We start from the raw sequence: 20468 nt of genomic DNA, 5'->3' as shown, positions 1-20468 counted from the left end.
ATAAGCTATCATCTCTTATTCGTCTTCGTCATCTAAGATATTCGCCGTCTCTTCCAGTCCTCGCAGTACCTCTTCCACCTCATAAGGATCCGTAATCGCCCATACGCCTCCTCCCTTGACTAGATCCTTTCCTCTCATGCCCACCTCTTTTCCTACCAGGTTTCTGCCCACTTTGCCAGGGCCGATACCAACCCATCGCCTGACTTTCTCCTCCTGGTCGAGGTACTTGATTGCTGCCCACCATCGAACCGTCTCAAGGCATCCTCTGGCGAGTAGGTCCTTTAGTTGTTCCTTGCTTTGGAACGGTCTGGCTGAGACATTACTTATACACGGCATCAATCCCGGGAACGTAACAATGTCTTCGTTCTCTCGGCCCGGGACACGGCTCTTCTTCTCCAGCAGTGTCTTCATGACAGTTACCGCGGGCTTCATGATGGGGCTGTGGAAAGGGCTGTCGCTGTGTAGCCGCACCGCTCGTGGGTCGTGGCCCAAGAACTGGCGAACATGCGCTATAAGCATCTTGATTCTCTCCATGTTACCGCTCAACACAATCTGGTTCTTGCTGTTGATGTTGGCGATCAACACCTGCTCAATCGGCGGCACATCTTGATTGCTCTCCGACTTGCTCCCGTCGCTCGAGTGCCCAACAAAGTCTCGAATCGCCTTGATCAAGCCTTGTAGATATTCCGGTTCTGTAATCACAGCCACCATGCCGTACTCGCCTCCATATTCCTGGATGGCCTTCTTCGTCGCCTCCGACATCGCCGCTGCGCGCCGCTGCACTAAATAGTAGCTGTCTTCAAAGGCAATGTATCCACCAGCAACCAATGCAGTGAACTCGCCCAGAGAATGACCCAGCGTAAAGTCGAAATGGTCGGCAACTCGAAAGTTGAACTCGCGCTCGAGGATGCGTAGGATGAAGATGGACGTGGCCATGATGGCAGGCTGGGCCATGGTTGTCTGGGTCAGAACTTTGGACGGGCCATTCTGTATGACGTCGGAGATTTTGAAACCAGCGCAGTGGTCAATCTCTTCGATAATCTGCGATGCCGTCGTGGGAAACGCCTCCAGCCAAGGCGACAGCATGCCAACCTTTTGCACTCCCTGGCCTGTCCACTCGCGCGCACTCGCATCAGTCACAAAGAGCCATTCTAACCTCGGCATCGCACAGGCAAAGCTCACCCGGGAAGAAAATCGCCGTCCGTGGCCTCCCAGGCCGGCTCGAGCTCCATCGCACCGATCGTCCACCAGATGCCGGAGCGCAGCATCGCGAAGCCCATGTCAGCCATGACGCATCTCGGCTGACCCTCGCGCCACGCCGGCTACGCAGAACAGGGCCTGCAAAGCGCTTCATAGCCTTGCGACAGCCAATGTTGGAACCACGGAGAATCCGCCTTCTCTCAGCTCGATACTCGTGCTCTACACGGCTTGAATCGACATGACAAGGCGAATCTAGAATGTCAAAGTTGGAAGGAAGCAATAGCTCATGTGAAGGATAAGGAGCAATGACGCACAAGGATACTGCTAAGGTATGCTCCGTAGTAGGTAAGAAGCACGTGGGGTACAGTTATAAGTGGCTGTTTCCGAGCTGTCACCGAGCTGTAGCATCCGCACTAGCAAATAGCCACGGCAATGCTTAAGGCTGCAGATTCGGCATCTTTAAGAGCGTCCGCTTACTGGACGCTGCAGCCCCTCGTTGGGGTAATTGAAACTGTTGGGTTCAGGGGATCTCTTGAATGCATTTATTCTGTTGGCACACAGTTGCCGGGGAATGTCAATGGCTGTGAAGCTGCTCCGGACTTGACTCGGATATTGATTCGATTTGTGCTATTCAATTCCCAACACGGAGGATCACACCCCTTGTGCCTCTTTGAGTACTTCGTAGGTATACTACTAAATAACAAGAGTGAGCCATGCAGTTCAACTTCAGTCTAGCCGTCTATTAGCAGCGAATCTCTACTCCTCCCTTGCTGACTGTCAAGTACTTGACGCCCTTGTAAGGCTTCACACCCTCGCCCAGCCCCCGGCTTTTCCTTGTATCTATTACAATGCTCTCAATCTTCAACCCGCTTGCTAGCCACCCCTTGACGGAGAAGCTTACAGACGCTGAACTAGGCATCAGAATCTTGTTCTGCGCCACCCTCTTAGGGTCCTGTTCATCATCCGCGCCCTGCTTTTCTTTGCCCTTCTTCGTAGCCGGTGTGCTTTGGTATGGCTCGTTGTATGAATAGTCAGTGCCAAACCCGAATCCTGTAGGATCAAACTCTTCCTCTTCGTCGTCGTCAGCTAGAGACCCCACTACCGTACACCTCAATCCGAAATGGGACGTCGGGCCAGATATCTCCTTTGCGGGGATGTGCCACTCGAGTCGCCCCTCGGCTCTGTTGAAGCTTGCATCTCCCCTAGACGGCCTGATATCAGACAGGTTCCTCACGTCTTCAGGTAGAGGAATAGTGACTGTCAAGTCGTCCAGCAGTGGCGAGCTTGGGGTTCCAGGGTGTGGTGATGACAATCGTCCAGGGATTCCGGGTACTCCTGAACGCGCCAGTTGGCTTGCTGCTGATGAGTTGGGGGTACCAAAAATCTTGTTAGTTTGCAGCCTGACCTCGAATTCGGATCCCACGGGTCCAAGACCAGTTTTCATCTCAAGGGTAACGGGAAGCTTGAGGTTGTTCGAGTTGACGCTCCCACTCTTGCCACTCGTAAATGGTAACAGGTCAACTTCGTAGCCAGCCAGGATGAATCGTCCATCGGGCGGTATAAAACTTAATTCTCCAGGTCGTTCATTCCACTTGTTCAAACGAACGCATGGATGGAACACAGGTAGTTCCATGATGCCACCGATATTATGTTTCCCTGACGGGCTGCCCAATGTCACCAAAACATCCGGAACGCCAGACACCTTTGACGTAAACGCAATTGTTCCATTAGCAAAGGCAGCCAATGGCCTTCCTGAAGGAGCAAGCGTGACGGAGAGAGTCTCAACGACATCGGCGTAGAGCTCGTTTGACGTATGCCGTACGTTGGCCCGTCGCCAGGGCAAGGCTGGCGTGTTGGAGGCTATTAGGGACGGTGCGTTTGAAGTTGTGTTGAGTGGATTTTTCCTACTCTCAGGTTAGTCGAGAGAAGCATTCTCATCAGCTGCTGAAGTGCTGCAAGTCTGCACCTACCCTGGTAAGTTGATGCTACCCAGCAGCTTGTCAACCCAGCCCTCCATCTCCACCACTTCTCTTAGAGCGTTGGGCTCCGTCGTACTGACGGTCCCTGCATCACACATCTCCGTCAGAAGTTGGGCGACGACATCGTAGTTGTTTTCCAGCTTGACAGCCAGCAACGGCGCCCCAACGAAGTCTTCAAAGGCATCGACGATTCGGTGCAGGAACTCGAGCACAAGGAGGGGTTCGATTTCGGTGGATGAGGTGGCCAAGAAAAGCAGGTTGGAGTGCGTCAGGCTGAAGACGAGTGTCGGAGGGTTTGCATTGGGGAGATAGATCAGGCTCGGCCGTGGAAATGGGTGTTCGAGGTAGAGGGACAGAAGATGGGAAGCCGAGAGCGGCCGTCCTGTATAGGTATGCGATAGAATGGGATTCCTTGACCCGTCAGCGGTGTTTAGAAGAACCTCCAGGGTACTAAAAGGTTACCTGTTGTCATCATAGATGTGCAGCGCCTCAATAACGCCGTTCATGGTGACGGCCCAGCGCCTTGTCCAAGGTTCAATGTCTGAAGCTCCAGCTATACAGTCGCGCAACTAAGCATGACGAAACTTGGTTGGATTGCGCTGACTAATGCGGCTACGCCAATCACTTTGCGTCGCTACATAGCTGCTGGAAAACCTACCCTTGATTATCAGGTGTTTCTTATCGACTTGTCCTTGGTCTTCATTCGAGCTTGAGCGCCTCAACTACTGAACCAGCGGCTTCTTCAACATGGCCGGCGACAAGATCCCGACTCTTCAGTCGCTTGAGAAACCAGAGCGGCTTCAGGACATTTTGCGCCAGGACCGCGGCGACGACTGCTTGAGCTGCAAAGTCATAGGTGCGTAGTAGTCTCATGCAAGGGCAATCTAATATGGAGAATGAAAAGACTGACAGTCACACAGGAAGTGGTGCATTTTTTTGTCTTGCGGGATATAGCTACTTCTCGGGCATGTCACAGCTCGAAAAGCAACGGGCTGTCATTCTTCAGAGCAAGTCGATCTTCGGCATGAGGAGCCGAAGGTTTGGCATCGTCACCATCTCGGCCGGTCTCGCATGGATGGGCCTCTGGAGGGCCCTTAAATGAGCATTGAGATATTGGTGTCTTGATTTGCAAAAAGGGATCTGTCTTGTACATGCATTGCAAAGATATGATGAACGACCCCGGATGATGGAATGAACTGCACTCTACTTTGGCGCCATTCGCTCATGATACATGCATGAATGGAAGTAATGCATCCGAATGGCCATGGCTCATTGGATTAATATCAACGGCTGCTTCTATGTATATTAGTGTACTACCTTGTGTATGATTAAGCAGGAGCACATGGAGATGATCTCTCAGAAAACGGCGCAGGCTATCTCAAGGCATGGGGAAAAATCTAGGTAGATATATGGATGAACTCTTCTCTTCTCTCGACTTAGCTGCCACATCGAATTTGAAATGCACTTGTCCTGTAGGGCACGCCAGAAGTAAGATGTGCTCAAAGGTACGGAGTACATCCACCTGCTATCCTATGGAATTGAAGTCCAATGTATAGGTAGGTAATGGATACAACGCCATTGTATAGAAACTCATTTGGCAATGCAAAATTCTCATTCAATAAGACATCTTTAGGCAAATTTCTGTTGCAATATTGACTCTGGCCGTTTGCTGCCTTTCACCATAGATAGCTCGCCAAACAAAAACCAGGCCGCCAGTAACAAGCATCGGCCCCACTTTCAACCTTTCATACCAACTTTTTCATACAAGCCTAAAAACATCACTTCAAACGACTAAAAAGCACGAAAAGCAGCAATCCAGCACTCAAGAGGGCAATAATAGTAATCATATACTGAGATACAACCGGATCTAGTCTATCGCAGGCCAGCCGCCACATCCCGGCGCACCTTCGCCTTTCAATTCCTCATCAATACAGAAAACAAAGAAAAAGCCATCATCTCACAGCCCACCATGCCCATCACAATTCACAACCCGCAGCCAAGCGCACCGGCACCGCGACGGCCGCGTGCAGTGGACATCGATATGGACGTTCCCTCAGATTCAGATTCAGACTCAGAAATCGGCGGTGCTGCCATCGACGGCGACATTCCCATGCACGACGGCGAAAGCATCAACGTGGATGAAGAGGAGGAAGAGCAAACCGACAACAGAGACGAGATTCTCACTCCTGGAACAGTAATCACGTCGAATTCCCAATGGATGCGGTAATGCCTCCCCCTGCCATCTCACTTGCGCTACCTACCCTTTTCCCTTATGCTCTCCCTTCCCTCTACCTCTACATTGAATCGGTGTTTTGAGCATGAACCATGCATCTTGACACATACAAAAACACATATGCTCTCACATCAAGCATTTAAAACTCATCATCATTTACTAACCTGTCTCAGCGGTCACGGTACCTACGTCCCTCCAAACACCACATCCATCACTTCATCTCTCGCCGGCACCCTCACTCGCACCAACAAGCTGCTCTCGGTGCGTCCCCTGAGGGCGCGCTACAACCCTGAGATCGGTGACCTCGTTGTCGGCCGCATCGTCGAGGTCCAGGCCAAGCGCTGGCGTGTCGATGTCGCCGCCGCCCAGCTTGCCATTCTCCAGATCTCTGCCATCAACCTCCCAGGCGGCATCCTCCGCAAGCGCACTGAGACAGACGAGCTCCAGATTCGGAGTTTCTTTGCAGAGGGCGACCTCCTCGTCGCTGAGGTGCAGCAGCTGCATCAAGACGGCGCTGCGAGCTTGCATACTCGTAGTTTGAAGTACGGAAAGCTGAGAAACGGTGTGTTCGTCGCCGTCGGCGGCACTGGAGGCGGTGGCGGTGTAGTACGTTCCAAGCGCCAGCTATGGACCATGGAGACTTCCAACGGAGGTAGCAAGATCGACGTCCTGCTTGGCGTCAACGGCTACATCTGGATCAGCAAGCATATTGAGAGCGATGTCTCCGCCGAGGCGGCGGGTATCAACCGTATGGAGGAAAGCGTCAGCTCTCAAATCTACTCGAGCCAAAACAACCCCATCGACGTACCCACAATGAGGGAGATTGCGCGGTGCAGAAGTGTAATCACTGCCCTGGTGGAGAACGGGGTCAAGGTGGACGAAGATACTGTTACAAGGGGGTATCACGAGGCGGTTGAGTTTGGAAGAGAGTCCGCAGACGACGACATTTACTTAGGAGGAGAGCGAGGGAAAAGGCTAGCCGCAGCGTTATCCGGGCGATAGAAGAGGGGAGGAGATTGTAACGTCAGTGCAAGAAATTGGACATATTCGAACTCCATTATGAAGGCTTCTCATCGGAACGTCGTTCGACTTGATCTTATAGGTACCTATTAACCTTATTCTATGTTACTTTAGATGTCATCTCCAAGGAGGTACGTACTACATAGATATGGAGTACAGCAAGTTTTGATTCAACGAGAGGGCTTGATAGGGTTTGCAAACACATGACCTGATCTCAACAGATTATACTTTCTCTCTCCTTTTTAACCCGCTGCTTATATATTCTCTGCTGTTCCTATTTCCCCTTCAGGAAACACACATGGATTCGGGATTGAGCAGTTTTTGAACATGGAGATCAATGTGAACACGGTATTACAGCAAGTTAATCAACAGCTAGGACAACTTGATATAAATATGACTGCGTCTGAACAATTTGATATAGATATTGCTGCGTCTGAACGGCGTGCAGCTGAGGCTAGGGGGCGCGCCGCTGAGGCTAAGGAACGTGCAGATGAGGCTTGGAGACGTGCAAGCGAAGCTTGGAGAGAGGCAGATGAGTATAGAAAACGCATAGAGGCGATGTTTGTCTACGATTTGTTTGCATAATCTTGTATCTGGTACTGATATATTCCAGATTAAAGAATCATAGTCTTCGTCTCCATAACTCTCTAGCATATCAGTTTCAAATACATCGAGCTCGTCCTGTAACCGATGCACGGCTTTTTCCACTTTTAGACCATAGAACCGGAGAGCAAATTGAAGGATTTCCCGCTACTGTGGGAGAGCTTTTCCGAATCAGCGGTAAGAATCCATATATTAATGCTATCTCAAATATTAAGCTATTGATTTCAGATGGCCGAGCACGTCAAATTCTTGAGGCCCTCGAAGTTTTGCACGAAAAGCTCGATGGGCCTACCTTGCATGAAAAGGTTCTCTCGTGCATATTATGGTGAGCCTAAAGGTCTATGTCCTCTTACTGTCAATACGTATTTACATACTAGAGGAAGAAGTTGATACTAGCAGAGGTAGCGATGCAGTCTTGGATACATGTATTCTCAACGAGATGTTCTAGGGATGCGAACAAGGGGCCCCATTTTCTCAGCCAAGTTAAGATTAACGCACTATAATATAAAAGATTAGTTTGATTATTTCGCCATACATATCTATACGCTCATCGTGAAGTAATTTGTTCATCAATTCGTATTGCATAATACCAAGTTTATGGATAAAGCGACATCCCTGTGTGTGGACATATTACTCCTTAGCGTATATCAATTGGTCTTTGATATAGTATCTGCCCCTATCAGTACCTACCCTCCTAATATAAGCTACTATCGCTTTCTTCGTCTAATATTTACGACTATGGCTACTTTCTTCCGGCGTCTAGCAACAAGTGAATGGACTTATATTAGTTACGGAAAATTACTAGATAGCTTCCATAGATTATGCACCCTGCTATGTAGGTTAGGATCCAGGTATGCTAGAGTGGTAGCTAATTTGGGGTGCTGACCAGGCACCACCCAGCTATATGACAAAAGAAATTATAACAAAGAGAGACAAGGCATATTAAAATAATGCATAAATGTGGCATAAAAACCACGGTATCTCAGCTTCCAAGGTTCTGGTAAAATACGAAAGCAGGGGAATCGAATGCAGAGTTCGTACTCGTGCTCTCTCCACGCAGGCCAAATTGAGAGGCCCATCTCACAACGAACATTGCGCTGGCACAAGTTTATTTCTTCACTTCATTCTTCTCTTCATTCGTCTCTTCATTCACAGTCCTAAAAAGTTGCGTTTCAGACCTAGTGTCACAGCCAAAGCAATAAGAACCCCCCACCTGAGAGCAAAGCCCGCCGCGTTCTTGGAGCCCAAGCTCAGCAGCATGGTAACCCAGTACTTCAAGCCCTTGACGAGCTGGCCGTTGCGGTCGAAGTCGGGCTTCTTTCCGTTGATGCGGCGGTGACGCTTCAGCTCACTGGTCGAGTAGGGCATGTATCTCACGCGCAGCAGCTTGTCCGCCCAGCCTGGGACTTTTGCGATGGAACGCTGGTGGCTAAAGGTCTTGAAGGAGTAGTAGCCGTGGTAGTTGCCCGTGCCGGAGGATCCAATGCCGCCGATGGGGCTTTGGTTGAGCATGGCGTGGAAGAAGCCGTCGTTGATGGTGGCTCCTCCCGACGTCACGCTGCTGAGTACTATAGAGGATGTCAATATCATGGTTTCTTAACTTATAGAGAAGCGCTTGTAGCAATGACGAACCTTTCTCATTCTCCGCATCCGAGCCAAAGGTGAATAGAGCCAATGGCGTCGGGTCAACCTGGTTGGCGATGTTGATGGCTTCATCCAGGGTATCAAACGGGATAATGGACCAGATGGGACCAAAGCTCTCCTCCACCACCATACTGTCATTGATGTCGTCAACCAGCACAACCGTGGGCTCGATAAAGAACTCGGACTCGTCAATTGCTCCACCCATGACAATCCTGCCCTTGGAGTTGTCCAGCATCTTCTTGATGCGGTTGAAGTGGCCCTGGTTGACGATACGAGAGAAATCGGGACTGGCCTTTGCTCCCTGTGGCATGAATTCGGCGTACTGCTTCTTGACCTCATCGATGAACTTGTTGAGGACGCATCGCTCCACCAGCGCGTAGTTCTGGGAGAGGCACACTTGGCCAGCATTCAGGCACTTCTGCCAGAGCAGACGTCGAGCCGCAATCTTGAGGTCGCCCTTTCGGGTAATGAAGGCAGGGTTCTGGCCACCCAGCTCGAGGAGCACTGGCGTCAGCGTCTCGGCCGCCTTCTGGGCAATGATAGTGCCGGTTCGTCTACCGCCGGTGAAGACAATCTTGTCAAACTTGTGTTCTAGGATGTGCTTGGTCTCGTCGATGCCGCCGTTGATGCAGATGTAGCTATCGGGGTCGAGCGATTCATCCATAATCTTCTTCAAGACCATGGCCGAGTGCGGCGAGATCTCGGACGGCTTGAGCACAAAGGTATTTCCGGCCGCAATGGCACCAACGAGGGGCGTCAGGTTGAGCTGGAAGGGAAAGTTGTAGGCGCCGATGTTGAGGATGACGCCCAGTGGCTCGTTCCTGATGTGCGGCTTCATGGCCCAGAACTGCACGGGCATGTGGGGGATGCCCTCGTCCTTGATCCATTTGTCCAGGTTGTCGACGGCGTCAAGACACTCTTGCTTGCACCAGTCGATCTCGGTGATGTTGGCCTCGAAGTTAGACTTGCCCATGTCCTTGTTGAGGGCCAGCTCTATCAGCTCGGCGTTGTCGACGATGGCCCAGTAGAGGCGTCGGATCTGCTGCTTGCGGTACTCGACATCTTTTGTGCGGCCAGACCTGAAGGTGTCGCGGACCTTGTTGTACTGGGCCGTGATGTCGTCGAGGGCCGTGAACTGCAGCGGCGGGATGCCCGTCGTGTTGAGCGCCATGGTGGTGGGACAGGGAAGACGGGGGATGGATCGTGGTGTAACTCTAGCTGGGCAGCTTCTCGTTGGTGAGGATTGCTGAACTGAAGCGTCCGTAACTATGTGTCGTAGCGCAGGGGTGGTTATCGGGATGCCAAAGTATTAATGCAAGTTGAGCTCGTGTGATGGATGAAGATGAAACGAGTGTCGCGCGCTGTCACAATTGCCGGTTCCTCTCCCTTGCATCGCAACCCAAGTCAGGCCGCGGCAGAAGCTCTCTGGCATGTGGAATACAGTCAATCAATCGGTGGCCAGAAACCGTCCGTCTGCTCCGTTATGGCAGCGTCGATGCTGGATTTGGGCTGGTGCCCGCGGACGGCCGTTAGTCTCGTCGCATTCGCTTCAGCCCTCTGGCCTTGTGCCTGTCCCAGCGAGCTAAGGCAGCGCCTAAGAGCTAGAGGCTCCAGCTCTTCCCCACAGCCGGACTTTTTAGATACACCTCGAATCTGTTTTACTTTAACTTGATGTGCGAGGCCGAGCGGCAGGCCAGTTGGACGCGGACCCCCGGCTCAAGTGTGATGCCCGTTTCAGAAGTTGCCTCGTCACCGCGTCCGAATAAGCGGTTGTCTCCGGCAAAATTATACATCACACTAGGGGGCTCTAGAGGTAGTACATACAAGCCCACGCAATCTGATATCTAAGCTCTTTGCCGAGGCACCAAATTAGTTAACCAACCCCGCTTTGAAATGTTTAGATGGTGGCACCCCAGGTAAGTTGGTATTCCTCATCATATACCTGATATTGGTATCGTACTTAGGCATGGTACTTAACACATAATACATACAACTTTGAAGTAAACCAAGGCAAATGTCATGATACAGAGTAACTACTTGATGCGGAATCCCGCAGGCTCTCTCTCTCTTGTCAAGACAGCAAACACAACGAACAAGGCACAGCTGCGTCCTCAGCCAGATACTGATAGGAAATGGTTGTCGACGCCACTGCCGGACAATCAGCCTAGCCGTCAGCTTTGGAGTCTGACCTCAGATCTTAAAGATGACCTTCTCTTGGCATACTCGTATCGCCCGTGTGTGTTGCTATTTGATGTCGTGATGCCAATACGGTACTTACCGAGGAAGTGAACTCCATACCTACCCTCTCCGCCTCCGTCTTTACACAAGCACCCATTCATCCGAATCTCTTGTCGCCTCCCTCGCCACCTCAAGCTCCCTCAGTCCCGCCGTAACTCTAAAGTAAACCGCCCTCGGTATCATCGGGCAGTCGTGAAATTGCCAGGTCGGCTGCGGCAGATGGATATCCGCCCCCATCTCTAGAAACAGCTCAACCATGTCTTGACGTCCCAGCTCCTTCGCCACCTGTATCACTCTTCCGCACCTCACATCTATAATCTGGGACGTCGGGGAAAATCCAAGGTCACCTGTAAGATCGTGATATCCTACATTGACATCCGCGCCTTGCGCAAGCAGCAGCCGTACTAGCTCCATGCTGCCCAGCTTGACAGCCCTGACAAGAGGGGGCATATAGTCATCTTCTGGGTAGACCTCGGGGAAGTAGCATTCTGTGGGAGGAGGCGGCCGATCAGAGTCCTCGAATTCACATGTGGCGCCGTTGGCTAACAAGACGTTAACAATGGCCATGTCCTGTCGATCCACAGCCCTCCCTAACGCTCTGGTGAGGTTAGCTCGGTCAACAACCTTTGTCAGGGTGGCGACCATCTCTTGGTGTCCTTTCCTAACTGCCCTGAACAACGCGCCTCCACATGAATCAGTGGCACCCTCATCGATGAGCATTTCCAGAAGTTTGGTGTTTTCCTGCTCTACGGCAAATTCTAATGGAGTTGGTAAACCCTGAAAGCTAAGAAGTTGAACGTTCAAGTCCATACCCCCATATTCGTGCAGTAGTTGAGGGATCAGATGAAAGTATCCAGTCTTCAAAATGCCCTCAAGTGCATCCTCCTTCTGAATCTGACTTGGCACTTCGCTCCCGGAAGAATCCCCCTGGGCTTGCTTCGAAGGGTATCTCGGAAAAAATGTTTGGGGCACAATTTGCTGTTTTACGCTGTTTGAGCGATTATAGAAGTAAAATGTTTTGGCCTCTTCCTCCCACACTAGCTTCCAGTCCGGATTCTCATCAACAGCTATCTTGACTGATGGAGAAATAAAAGGGGAAGGACGAGGAGGAGGGGGAGGAGGAAGGGAGGATTTCTGTTTTACATTCTCTCGTGGCTTTTTCGACAGAACCTCATCCTCCGGTTGCACATTTTCGTCAGGCTGCACATTTTTGTCCGGATTTACATATGTGAACCCTATAAATGGCTCCATCGCCTCAGCCCAAGTTAACGCTTTGAGTGGCTCCCTAAAGGGCATTGTAATCTGAGGAGGCTTGAAATCGGGACGATATTCACGCCGCATAAGCTTATCCCAGTCAATGCAGTCAAAAAACGAGTGTTCTTTGATCTCGATTGCTCCTCTCTTTACACCTAATCGCTGCTCGGGATTGCGGTCAAGAAGCCTGGTCAGGATGTCCTTTGCAGGTAATGGCAGCGAATTCGGATATATGATGGGCTCGCTGGACAAGATCTTTTCTTGCCTTTCCTCGATACTTTCGGCGTAGAATGGCGGCATTCCTGTTAGCATTTCATAAAGGAAAACTCCCAAAGTCCACCACCTGTGCGACGGTATTTCACTGCTATAATTTTGATCCAAAAGCAGCTCAGGAGCAGGATATTCCACCATGCTGTGAGCAGTTTTTTCCATGTCAGTGTTATAGAGACTAAAGTCGCACAGTACAACATGCCCTATAGAGTCCAAGAGGATATTTTCTGTTTTGGGCCCGCGGTAGGAAGGATTAGACCGTAACAAGCTTTCGAATGCGCAAAGGATCTCTGCAGCATAGAAGCGGCATCTGTCGACATCAAAACGCCGCGGCTTCTGAATATGGTAAAATAGCGGTCCTCCATGAATAAAAGGTGAATGTAGGCCTACTCCCTTGGATGTTTGAGCCACAAACTTGAGTGGTGCAATAAACGGCTTGTCAGCCTGAGATAGGAACACATGGCTCGAGCTGTTGGCATTTGTAAGTCTTTTGCAGGCGTAAAGCAAACTTGTATCTTTCTTTTTGCCCTGGGCGATGGAACAGTCGCTCGAGCAACAACTATTCCCAAGATATGCATCAAATCCGTCGAGTGCTTGTAATTCTGGTGTTGCATTTTTAGTGTATTGGATCTCAATAGAGATTTCTCCGGTACCCCCTTCGACTTTCAGTTGCTTGGTAAACTTCGTTTCTTCGAGCACCGGCTCGATCCTGGCCTTTCCAAGAAAGAAATCGCAATTCCCTTGAGGAAGACTTGGATGTTCCAGGTAAAACCACAAGACTAACTCTGCAGCGCGGGTGACATCAAATTTCATGCTGTAAGGTCCTTGTCTTGCCCACTGTGGATTCTCAATGGTTCCTGAAGTTGCATATGAATGCGCATATATTTGGAATTTGTCGTACTCTACAATGGCATAGGGCAGCAATCGGCGGCGGGGGACACGCCACTCTCTCTTCGATTTCTCAGATTGCGTTGAAGAGTCACTTTCGAGGCTACTAAGAGCTTGTTGGTATTCATCTGGTACAGAGAAACCATTGCCGTTTGAGATGCCGACAGTTAAAATGCCGGGCCAAGGCTGACTTGGCGACCGCGTTGTAGAAAGATACTCAGATGTGGCTGGAATTAGTGTCAATAGAGTGTATCTTACATGGGCAAACAGCGAAAGTAAGTCATACCCAATATGTGGTCATTTGCGAAACTGGAATTCTGGTCTTTCGTATCCCACAAGTGGTGAGCCATTTTGCGTTCATGAATCGCTGAGCAACAAGATCAAGAAGTTGACGATTCGTATCATATATGTAATTATGGAGCAACTTAATTATCCCAAAAGCAACCAAGATGAAATTGAGACCGGAAGCAGATATCCGTCATATCACACCATCTGTTCTAAGTGATGCCTCACATAGGAAAATGGGGAGGTGGCTGTGTCAACTAATAACAAACACGTAGATTTTATTTCCATTGGAAATAACACAACTTTGCCTAAATTCCCAATGCAGTGATAAAATAACTCAATGTGACAGGGGCCGAAAGGCAATGTCAAGATCCAACAGCCTTATACTATAGTGGGGAGAAACCTACATGCATACCCTGGACAACTCATATTACAATAGGTATGATGAGAGATCATTGCGAGATGTTATGTATATAGGTGGGCTTAGCATTCGAGCAACCAAATACAATGGAAAACCATCATCAGCTCAGGGTATTCACTGAGAATACGAGTATACCCCATGATAATTCTGTATATGAGCAGCTGCCTACATAGCAGCTAAACAAGATATTATGCAACAGCCGATGTTCGTCAGTGATTTCCTTCATGTACTTATGACTACAACATGTAGCACAAAGAGGCACGCTCGAATGGTACACTAACCAAAGCTTAACCGAAAACCCCCAATCCCCAATTCTGGCTTCTCTTTAGGAGGCCATTTCAGCTCTGCATTAACAGCCCCCGCCCTGTCTCAAATCTTGGCGGGGCTGCTGGTTGCACTCAATCAGGCTGCAATATCGAAACCTAACCTTTCCTTCCATCTTGATGATCTTGAGTACCTAGCTTATGAAACTACAGAGCTATTTTATACTTTTGTAATCCAAAGCTGCGATGCTGTCACCTAAAGCAGGCCTCAGGGAAAAACTGAAGGGGAAGATCCGCGACAGGAGTCAAGATAAACACCGGTCTGTGTATATCCTAAGACCATAAAACATTCATGGAGTCTAACGAATTATGTATTTGATAGGAGAGGCGTCTCTGCGCCGACCTCAACCGAGCCGACCTCAACCGAGTCCAACAACCTGTCCCCGGGCAACGCACCTCAAACATCCCTGCCGACGTTCCTCAGTCAAGATTGCGAAGACACGCCAATAAGAGAACTTTGGAATGTGGCATACGAGAAATTGCGAGAAGAAGACAGCAAACTTATTCAAGAGTACGAAATTAAGCTTCAAGGATGCCTGCCCGCCGCCTTGGGCTGCGTGCCAAACTTAAAAGAGAGCAGAAGAGAGTGGATGGACACCATACTCAAACATAAGATGCAAGAGATGCAAGGTAATATCTGGAAATTGACATTTGGAAGTTCGGAACTTCAACTCACTGGAGTTGTTCAAAATATTTTGGGAGTAATCAAGTCAGTCAATGACTATATCACTCCTGCGGTCAGCTCCAGTTCATATGCGTCTCTAGCCTGGGCTGGTGTTGGTGTATTATTGCCAGTAAGTTAAAAGTCATGTGCAATATCTTAACATCAAGAAAAGAAAATAATCCATTTCTTCGTATTTTAGCTCTTTTTAAATCCTATAGAGCAAGCTTCAGCTCTAGCGGAAGGACTAGAGCACATTTCATCGCTCATTGTCCAAAGTCGAATGCGAGAAGATCTATATCATCGACGCTATGAGTTAAACAGCTTTGCGCCATCTGCGATATCAAGATCCATTTACAAGCATACTTTAGAGGAGTTATACCGGCAAATATTAAGAATTCAGATAACATGCTATTGCTACTACGCTCGTGGCGAAACCTCACGCCTGAGTCGCGATTTCGCCAAGCGAGATGATTGGCGTAATTTGATAGAAAAGATTCGCGCCCAGGATTCCCACTTTATCAAAATCAGTGAGATTTGGCACGAAACCCAGTACAATGACGAATGCGTTGCAGCACAACAGCGGCATCAAGAGACTATTAATAGCTTAACTGTCGTTGGAGCAGAGTTTTCTAGCCTCAAAAAAGCAGTGGAAGACGCAAATGCAAAGAAGGATCATCAAGACCTAATGAGATGGTTATCTGATGTCGACCCATCGCCAATCTACAACACGGCCCTGAACAGGCACGAAGCTGGTACAAGCGAGTGGTTGCTCACAAGCAATCAAAAATTTACTACTTGGATGGAGAGCCCTCGATCTTTTCTATGGCTTCATGGGAAAGGTACGTGATTGTGTTCCATGTTCCAAGCCACCACTTCTTATCGAATATGGCCAACACCCGTTAATAATAAGCAGCCGGCTCTGGGAAGTCAATTCTAAGCTCCTCAGTCATCAAATATCTAAAGGATAGATATGACGAGGATCCATCAGTTGCAATCGCCTACTTTTATTTTAGCTTCAGCGATCATAAAAAACAAGAAAGAGATGGTATGCTTAGGTCGCTGATTAAACAAATCTGTTGTCAACGACCAAACATGCCTGAGGCAGTCAGAAAGTTAAGGGAATATCAGGGCCAATACTCACAACCACCTACCTGGTTACTCGAACAAAGTTTATTAGCTGTCATGTGCGGATTTTCTGCTACTTATATCGTGATTGACGCCCTGGACGAATGCCCCAAGCTCAAGGGTGAACGAGCGGAGCTCATGAAGAGCCTGAACCACATTCTTACAGCTACGGCTACGGCTACGGCTACGGCCAGTAATTTCCACATATTCTGTACGAGCCGAAAGGAAGCAGATATAGATGTCGAGCTTCACAACCATTTATCCAGGCCAGAAACTGCAGAGATCAACCTATCTTCTTGCAAGGAGGAGATGGAGCAAGATATCAGCCGGTATATAGATTCAACCTTATCAAACGCCAACTACAACACCTGGTATCCAGCTATACGGGCTGAGGTAAAAAGGAAATTGATTGAAAAATCAGACGGAATGTAAGGCCTATGGACATCTCATTGAGCGGAGTTTAAAAGAGTTTCGCTAATAGCTATATGAAAGGTTTCAGTATGTTCGCTGCCAGTTTGACATTTTACAGAAGCTTAAATCCCCAGCCGAGATCCAGCGAGCCCTGGAAGATCTTCCTCAAGGACTTGATGAGACATATGAAAGGATGCTGCGAAATATAGACCCGATGTTTCAGACACAAGTAACAAGTTGCCTGAAATGGCTAGCCTTCTCCCTCTGCACTTTGACAATAGATGAGTTTGCTGAGATATTTATTCTGCGGCCGGAAGATGATACCGTCATCCACGAAAAGGAACGCATTTTCAGCTCAGAGGATATCTTGACATATTTACATGGACTTATAATTGTTGAGGAAACCGAAAATTTTTCCAGAAAATCGAAGTTTGTCTGCCTAGCTCATTACTCGATTAAAGAGTATCTGACTTCTGATCGAATTTGCAAGGATCTCGCACCAGCCTTCTCGTTTACCGATGTCAACGCCCATCTCTGGATTGCACGTTCAAGCCTCGCTTACGTGCTATACATGAGCATTACTTACAAAGTTACCGAGAATGCTGGGAAATTCCTGAATTATTGCTTCGAGGATAATCGCGATACACTGAAGTGGTACACAGCCAGAAATTGGCCAGATCATCTTGAAAAGGTCCCTCGCCAATGCTGGCCAGCTAAAGTTGTTAAAATGGCGATAACTGCTCTCTCGATTCGAAGCCAGGGTTTAATTATTACACTCCTACCATATCGTTCGTTGATGTATGGATATGGCGACATCAGCCAAGAACATTTACAACATCCATACTATTTTACTGCTCTAGCAGGATACAGTCAGTTGACTGAGCTATTGCTCTCAAACGGCTCAAGCACAAGCAAATATTTAACGCAGGAGGATATGGATTTTACGCTACGGAATGCAGCTTGGGGAGGTAGCAAAGAACTTGTCCTATCTCTCCTGGATAGAGGTGCGGATGCCAACGCGAAAGGTAGCACTCGGTATTGGAGAGAGGGTGATGCATTACAGGCGGCGGTTGACAGAGGTTATTTGGACATTGTGAAAATACTCCTTGAGAGTGGCGCTGATATAAATGCGCAGTGCGGTAGAGATGGTTCAGCCTTGCAAATTGCTGCACGACAAGACGGGCTAGAGATGTTGGAGCTCCTCATCAGCCACGGGGCTGATACTAACAGCCCATCGAACGTAGTCGGATGTGTCCTTTCTTCGGCAGCAAATTGCAAAGCTAATACCAGACACCTTGAGTTTCTGCTGGCTAACGGAGCCGACATAAATATGCGTGGCACTGGAGAAAATGAAAAGACGGCGCTTCATACGGCAGCAGGCAGGGGACATTGGGATAATTTCAACCTGCTGCTGCAAAGAGGGGCCGACATCAATATAGGCGGAAGATACGGATTTCCTCTTCATGGACTGGCCAATGTTTACGCCGATGTGGATGGAGCGCTTTTGCAAATGAAACGCCTGCTTGAGATGGGTGCAGACCCCCGTGCTCAGTGCGAGGAGCTAGGGACTGCGTTACATGTTGCGTGCTCGAACCATTCCGATCCCATGCAGATCGCACAGTTCCTGGTTGACAATGGTGTTGATGTAAATGTCGTGGCAGGTATTCATGGAACGGCTTTGCAGGCAAGCGCGTCTAATGGGAGGATAAAAATGGCAGAATGGCTATTAGCGAACGGGGCCAATGTGAATCTACAAGGCGGCCGATACGGGAATGCTCTCCAGAGAGCCTGTCTGCACGGAAGTCTGGACATGGTGCGATTACTGCTTGCCCATGATGCTGACGTGAATGCTCAAGGCGGAAAATTTGGAAACGCGCTGCAAGCTGCCTGCACGTTTTACCACGACTCGGATTCGACAACCATGGTGCGCTTGCTGCTTGAACGCGGCGCCGATGTAAATGCAGTCGGTGGTTATTTCGGAACGGCATTACAAGCTGCATGTGCGCATGAGGGCGGTGGTTGTGACGACGACGGCCGCGTTGGAATAGTGCGCATCCTACTCGAATGCGGCGCAAATATCCATATACAGGGAGGCAGCTACGGCAGTGCATTACATGCCGCCGCCGCCGCACCTACCTACAGTCTCAATCTGCTGAAACTCCTATTAGAACACGGCGCCGATGTTAATCAAGTTTCTGGCGAGTTTGGCACTGCCATGCAAAGTGCGTTTACCGTAGAGGAGAAAGTCCTGAAACCATGCAACTATACGGTGGACCTAGAAGTTGATCACATTGTTTTTAGAGATATGTCTGCCAGCAAAATCCGGTTCCTTCTTGAAAATGGTGCCGATACTAATCTCATGAGCGGCAAATATGGCTTGCCTCTTCAGTCAGCATGTGCAGCCGAGAGCCGTTATGATTTGCTACTATCAACCCATATTCGGATGATGGATGTGGCGACTGGAATGATGAAAGTTCTCCTTGATCATAACCCAGCGACTGATATCAACGCTCATGGTGGAATTTTTGGCACAGCTCTACAGGCGGCGGCGTACTCGGGCCAGACAGCATCAATAAGCCTGTTACTAGATCGGGGGGCACGTGTCGCATGTCACGACTGGTGTGGCAAGTATGGCTCTGCGTTAAACGCTGCTGTCATCAAGGGCCGCTGGGATATTGTGCATCTTTTACGAGAGGCCGGGGCGAGGCCTTATTGCTACTCAATGCGGAAACCTGATGAGGAATGGCTTCTTCAAGTCCGACAGGAGCACGGTCGAGGAGCAGAGGAGAGATATAGGAAGTTTTGGGAATTAGAGAAGCCGGTACATGAGCAGACGCTGCCTCCACGAAGTAGTTTACTCATTACAAACTACATCTCATGGCTCCTCATCCCATTTCAACTGCTTATCGCTTTCCTGACAGCAAATTTCATTCGTCTGAAGAAGAAAAGAGAATAAACATGATTTGCCTGTGATATTAGACCTTTGTGGGGGGCTTGGATTCATCATAATAAGCTCTTTTGTATCATTCATCTGCTGCCTACGAGGCTGTCGCTCACTCTTCTGTGAGCGTGAATGAGGTACAGTTATGGATTAAGAACATTACGCTCACGATAACTTTTCCTGATGCCATTTGCCAAAGCTCCTAGCCAGCATAATGTCCTATTGCTTCATGGCTACGTGCTATCAGATTCTAAAAATATAAAACAGTACCGTTAAAGATTGTATATAGTAGTCATGTAATAGGTACATATATCATGTAATCGATTGATGTATGACGGCGCCGAAAAGACCTGGTGCTCTCGAGCACCTTGATCAGGTCATTCACTTGAGGATCTGCGGTAGTAATTGCAAAGAAGTTCTAGAGCCAAATGCCCTTTGATTTCGTTGGGCGAGAAAGATGAGCTGCTCCTCTAGGTGACCACGCCTTTATCACAATCTTCCATCACGGATACGGCATTCAATGTCTCCTATGGGATTGAATACGTGCGGACAAACCAGTGCAGCGGAGCGGGCCGCGATTTGACACTACCATAGTCTGGTCGTTCGTGGGTCCAACTATTGAGGAGTTCAGCTTGCGCAAGGGTTGGGTCTCGCGGCCAATGATTACCGCTTAGGACAATGGAAGGGCTTATTTTCAGCTGAGCAAGATCTCATGGCTGCGCGCCACGGGATCTACCGCAGACGCCAAGCGCAGTCTATTGCTAGCTGGACATCGATAGTGCTGGGCGGCACAGGGTCTAGAATGGCTTGCTCGCGTCATGCTCTGCATCTGAAGCAACGTATATGGATAGTCTCTCGGCCTGGCACTAGACATGTGCAAGTCACGGTGCGTACAGAGACGCACGATGCCCCTAGAAGAGGCGTTTCCGGCATGGTTAGGCTCGGCCGCATGTGGCTTGCGGCGCACAA

The 20468-nt window shown here is 49.2% G+C and overlaps 7 protein-coding genes across 7 annotated transcripts; 3 read left to right on the top strand and 4 right to left on the bottom strand.

Annotated features, from left to right (window-relative positions):
* Nucleotides 1-15: 15 nt before the first annotated feature.
* TRIVIDRAFT_73127 (uncharacterized protein) lies at nucleotides 16-3685 on the bottom strand (the record flags this gene model as incomplete). Its single annotated transcript, XM_014105920.1, has 5 exons — nucleotides 16-1109; nucleotides 1183-1534; nucleotides 1961-3104; nucleotides 3171-3590; nucleotides 3642-3685. The coding sequence occupies 5 exons, from the start codon at nucleotides 3683-3685 to the stop codon at nucleotides 16-18; spliced, it is 3054 nt and encodes a 1017-aa protein (XP_013961395.1).
* Nucleotides 3686-3914: 229 nt separating this feature from the next.
* On the top strand, nucleotides 3915-4613 carry TRIVIDRAFT_110941 (uncharacterized protein; the record flags this gene model as incomplete). The annotated part of the gene is made up of 2 exons (XM_014105919.1): nucleotides 3915-4035; nucleotides 4100-4613. 2 exons carry the CDS (start codon nucleotides 3927-3929, stop codon nucleotides 4279-4281), a joined length of 291 nt encoding a protein of 96 aa, XP_013961394.1.
* A 535-nt stretch (nucleotides 4614-5148) lies between these two features.
* Nucleotides 5149-6414, top strand: TRIVIDRAFT_33478 (uncharacterized protein; the record flags this gene model as incomplete). The annotated part of the gene is made up of 3 exons (XM_014105918.1): nucleotides 5149-5263; nucleotides 5351-5402; nucleotides 5586-6414. The coding sequence occupies 3 exons, from the start codon at nucleotides 5149-5151 to the stop codon at nucleotides 6412-6414; spliced, it is 996 nt and encodes a 331-aa protein (XP_013961393.1).
* Nucleotides 6415-8149: 1735 nt separating this feature from the next.
* On the bottom strand, nucleotides 8150-9850 carry TRIVIDRAFT_175915 (uncharacterized protein; the record flags this gene model as incomplete). Its single annotated transcript, XM_014105917.1, has 2 exons — nucleotides 8150-8603; nucleotides 8668-9850. 2 exons carry the CDS (start codon nucleotides 9848-9850, stop codon nucleotides 8185-8187), a joined length of 1602 nt encoding a protein of 533 aa, XP_013961392.1.
* Nucleotides 9851-10998: 1148 nt separating this feature from the next.
* Nucleotides 10999-12168, bottom strand: TRIVIDRAFT_34258 (uncharacterized protein; the record flags this gene model as incomplete). The annotated part of the gene is made up of 2 exons (XM_014105916.1): nucleotides 10999-11564; nucleotides 11622-12168. The coding sequence occupies 2 exons, from the start codon at nucleotides 12166-12168 to the stop codon at nucleotides 10999-11001; spliced, it is 1113 nt and encodes a 370-aa protein (XP_013961391.1).
* A 57-nt stretch (nucleotides 12169-12225) lies between these two features.
* TRIVIDRAFT_2353 (uncharacterized protein) lies at nucleotides 12226-13368 on the bottom strand (the record flags this gene model as incomplete). The annotated part of the gene is made up of 1 exon (XM_014105452.1): nucleotides 12226-13368. A coding segment is annotated over one exon (1143 nt), but the record flags the coding sequence as incomplete, so codon positions are not given.
* A 1135-nt stretch (nucleotides 13369-14503) lies between these two features.
* On the top strand, nucleotides 14504-19514 carry TRIVIDRAFT_229030 (uncharacterized protein; the record flags this gene model as incomplete). Its single annotated transcript, XM_014105915.1, has 6 exons — nucleotides 14504-14618; nucleotides 14681-15152; nucleotides 15222-15861; nucleotides 15936-16067; nucleotides 16200-16575; nucleotides 16640-19514. 6 exons carry the CDS (start codon nucleotides 14545-14547, stop codon nucleotides 19512-19514), a joined length of 4569 nt encoding a protein of 1522 aa, XP_013961390.1.
* Nucleotides 19515-20468: the final 954 nt, after the last annotated feature.

This window comes from Trichoderma virens (assembly GCF_000170995.1).
Source record: "Trichoderma virens Gv29-8 chromosome Unknown TRIVIscaffold_1, whole genome shotgun sequence".
NCBI lineage: Eukaryota > Fungi > Ascomycota > Sordariomycetes > Hypocreales > Hypocreaceae > Trichoderma > Trichoderma virens.
This window is presented reverse-complemented; position numbering and strand designations above follow the sequence as displayed.